Below are 3258 nucleotides of genomic sequence, written 5' to 3'. Positions count from 1 at the left end.
TGTCTGGGCGGAGTCGGTGTGGGGGAAAACAGTCCTTTCCCCCTCATTGGAAAAGCATGGTGTTGACTCACCCCTAATTTACACTGCACACGTCTGCAGCGCGTTACGGCTCCGACGCGGCTACCGGAACTGATCGCGGTTCATACCTTTTGTTCTTTTCATATTTTGAATTGTTTTTAGCTTTATTTTTTGTTTTAATTTAAATGTTTACGTTAGTTTTGAAATGTTGTTGTATGCATTTGTCATTTTTATTTAATTTCTTTTATTTTCTTAAATGTGTATATATATAGTATTTATAGAGTTTTAGCTTTTAGTTTTAATTACTTTTTCTTATTTGTAAGTCGCTTTGGATAAAATCGTCTGCTAAATGACTAAAAGTAAAAGTAAAGTAAAAATAATAAAATATAATTTGTTGTTACTACTGTAAATCTATATTTACTTATTATGGGATATCCTTCAATGCTTTCAGAATCTTTACTTTTTATTTTGTTTCTGTATTTTAAAATATATTTTTATATTAACATTTTACACCAAGCAAAAATCAATCGAAATCATCACAAAAAGTAAAGATCACGCGCCTAACAAGGTCTCTGCACGTTCATTCAAATGGTTTGTTTTCCCCCACGGCATAATCGGTTATGACGTTTTTGTGGGCATTCCCAGAGAACAAGAAAAAAGTGATTAGGCCTATTATCATTTTTGTGACACAGAATGCCCCCTGTGAATTTCAGATGGGTCTTTTACAATGACAGTTTGCAATTTATGAGTAACATTTTAACATTACTTAAAGAGACATTTTATTCTACAAAAAATCATACATTAAAAGTACCTAAAAGTTTTTATAGACCACAACATTTTAATTTTATATGTTCTGTGCCAAAATAATGATTAGATTCTACATTTACACATATACATCTCAATAACAGCACATAAACATCATGAAGTAGCTTACTAAAACTAGTCATGCCATCAGGTGAGGAACGCCCTAGGCTACGTTTACACACCAACGATGTAGTCAAAAACGGAAAAGTTTTTCCCTTGCGTTTTAAAAAAGTTTCACGTATACACGACAACGTTTCCAAAAACGTCAACATCTCCGCTGTTGGTTGTAATATTGGTGAAGTAAATCCACACTGCTGAAGAAGCGATCTTGAGCAGCAACAACAGTACCATGTACTGCGCCATTGTTGTGTATGTTTGTTCGCGCTTGCCTTTAAAATCGACACGTACTACGCATGTCTACATACCTAACACGTACTACGCACACGCATAACGTCACCGTTTTCAAAGATTCTCGTTTTGGGTGTTTACATGGAAACGATAACGGTGGCGTTTTCAAAAACTTGCACTTTGAAACACATTTTCAAAAATATGCATTTTCAGTCCCCAAAACGCTGTTGTCGTGTAAACGAACAGGCAAAACGCATAAAAAGTTTCCCGTTTTTGGCTGAAAACGTTGTCGTGTAAACGGCCCCATAGAGTCATGTTGAAATTCTCAATGTGAAAATGAAGATACAAATCAACTGTCTTATCTTGATGGTCTTCGCACGATGTCACTATTATGTAAATCATTTTTAACAAGACCATTTTCATTGATGCTTATCTTGAGCTTTCAAATATCTGTACAGGGTCTACAACCATCAATGTTCAGAGTCAACTACACGAAGGTGGTGGATCAGATGTTTTCTCTCTTCCCTGACGAAGATCACTACTCAGATGCCGGTCCAGATCGCTGCAGAACCTGTGCTGTGGTGGGAAACTCTGCAAACCTTCTGGGATCCCATTATGGGTCTCTCATAGATTTCCATGATGTTGTGATCAGGTAGGCCTACTAGAAGAACAAAATAATACACAATAATCTGATAAATGTTCTCTATAACAGTAGTTCTTTAGATAGCCTATCAACACCTGTTACTTGTATTGTTCTCTCAGGATAAATAAAGGCCCGACAAAAGGTTACGAGAGGGATGTGGGGTCAAAGACGACTCACCGGATTCTGTATCCTGAAAGCGCCATGGACTTGGACAACTCCACCCATCTGGTGCTTTTTCCCTTTAAGATTCGCGACATGCAATGGCTTATAAGTACCTTCACCACAAGACACATCACACGGTGAGCACGGTTTAAAAAAACAATGAAATAAATATGAAATAATTATATATATATGCATAATTAGTAAGCCATCTTTTTGTTCCTCAGCACCTACACACGAGTCAAACCTTCAATCAAAGCAGATGAGAACAAGGTGAGTATCCAATGTCATTAAATGAATGTAAATTAAATTCGAGACTGATTATTAAGCCTTAAAATAAGCAGTGGTGTATGTCTCATAAATGTTTTTGTTTCTGTTTAGGTGATGGTCCTCCACCCTGCTTTCATAAAATACGTCTATGAGAAATGGCTTCTGAAACATGGCAGATATCCATCTACTGGCTTCATTACAATAATATTTGCCCTGCATATCTGTGATCAGGTAAAACTGTTTGCATTTTCAGTTTAGACTTCTAATTATATTAACAGACATTAAGTTTGTGAAAGGCACATGATATATTAGAAAACAAAGCCAAGGGTGCACATAAAGCAGAAATGTGGATATTTGCCTATTAATTTCCCTAAACGTGGCCCTAAAATAATTTGCATGTGCACACAAAAGTTGATCTTAACAATGGCCTTCTTTTTAAATAACATCAAAGTATCCACAGATATGTTTTATGTCACAAACACAACATTGCCTGGCATTCATTTGTGGGTTTCCTGTACATTGTAGATAGTTTTCTTTAGATCTGTGCATTGCTGCACACATTTGTGGATTTTAAAACATTTCTAGCATCAAGATGCACACTAATCCACAAATAGGTAGACTCTTCCCACCATCTGCTTAAGCCAGTCAGATAACAGCCACATAGTGCTGACCAACTATAGCACGCTATCACTCAAACCAATCATGTTTTGCATTATAATCAGGGTGAGATCATAGTCAGTATCCAACAAAGGCTGTGTTCCAGTAAATTTTTTATGCCCTATTGCCCTTCACTCGCAAACTTCCCTCCGACTCATTTACTCAGATGTACGTCATTGATTACGTTGCATGAGTGCCCACTACTGGCAGAACCCTTGGAATGGACTGAATTGACCTATCGGTAAGCCCCGCCCCCCTTAGTTACTGTTGCTCCCTCTGACAAACAAGTCAGAGGGAGTGCTGAATGCTTACGGACATTTTGCTCTGTTTTGTTTGGATTTAGGAAATGTAATAAAATT

The 3258-nt window shown here is 37.0% G+C and overlaps 1 protein-coding gene across 1 annotated transcript in view; it reads left to right on the top strand.

The window, feature by feature from the left end:
* Positions 1–3258, top strand: part of LOC107665122 (CMP-N-acetylneuraminate-beta-galactosamide-alpha-2,3-sialyltransferase 2-like) — a 17271-nt gene that overhangs the window by 938 nt on the left and 13075 nt on the right. Inside the window, exons 2-5 of the mRNA XM_016455880.1 lie at positions 1629–1822; positions 1933–2112; positions 2200–2245; positions 2354–2473. Of these exons, the coding sequence (XP_016311366.1) occupies positions 1629–1822; positions 1933–2112; positions 2200–2245; positions 2354–2473 (540 nt within the window). The remainder of the gene's footprint in view (positions 1–1628; positions 1823–1932; positions 2113–2199; positions 2246–2353; positions 2474–3258) is intronic.

Source organism: Sinocyclocheilus anshuiensis, unplaced genomic scaffold (genome assembly GCF_001515605.1).
Source record: "Sinocyclocheilus anshuiensis isolate Anshui unplaced genomic scaffold, SAMN03320099.WGS_v1.1 scaffold379, whole genome shotgun sequence".
NCBI classification, from domain to species: domain Eukaryota; kingdom Metazoa; phylum Chordata; class Actinopteri; order Cypriniformes; family Cyprinidae; genus Sinocyclocheilus; species Sinocyclocheilus anshuiensis.
This window is presented reverse-complemented; position numbering and strand designations above follow the sequence as displayed.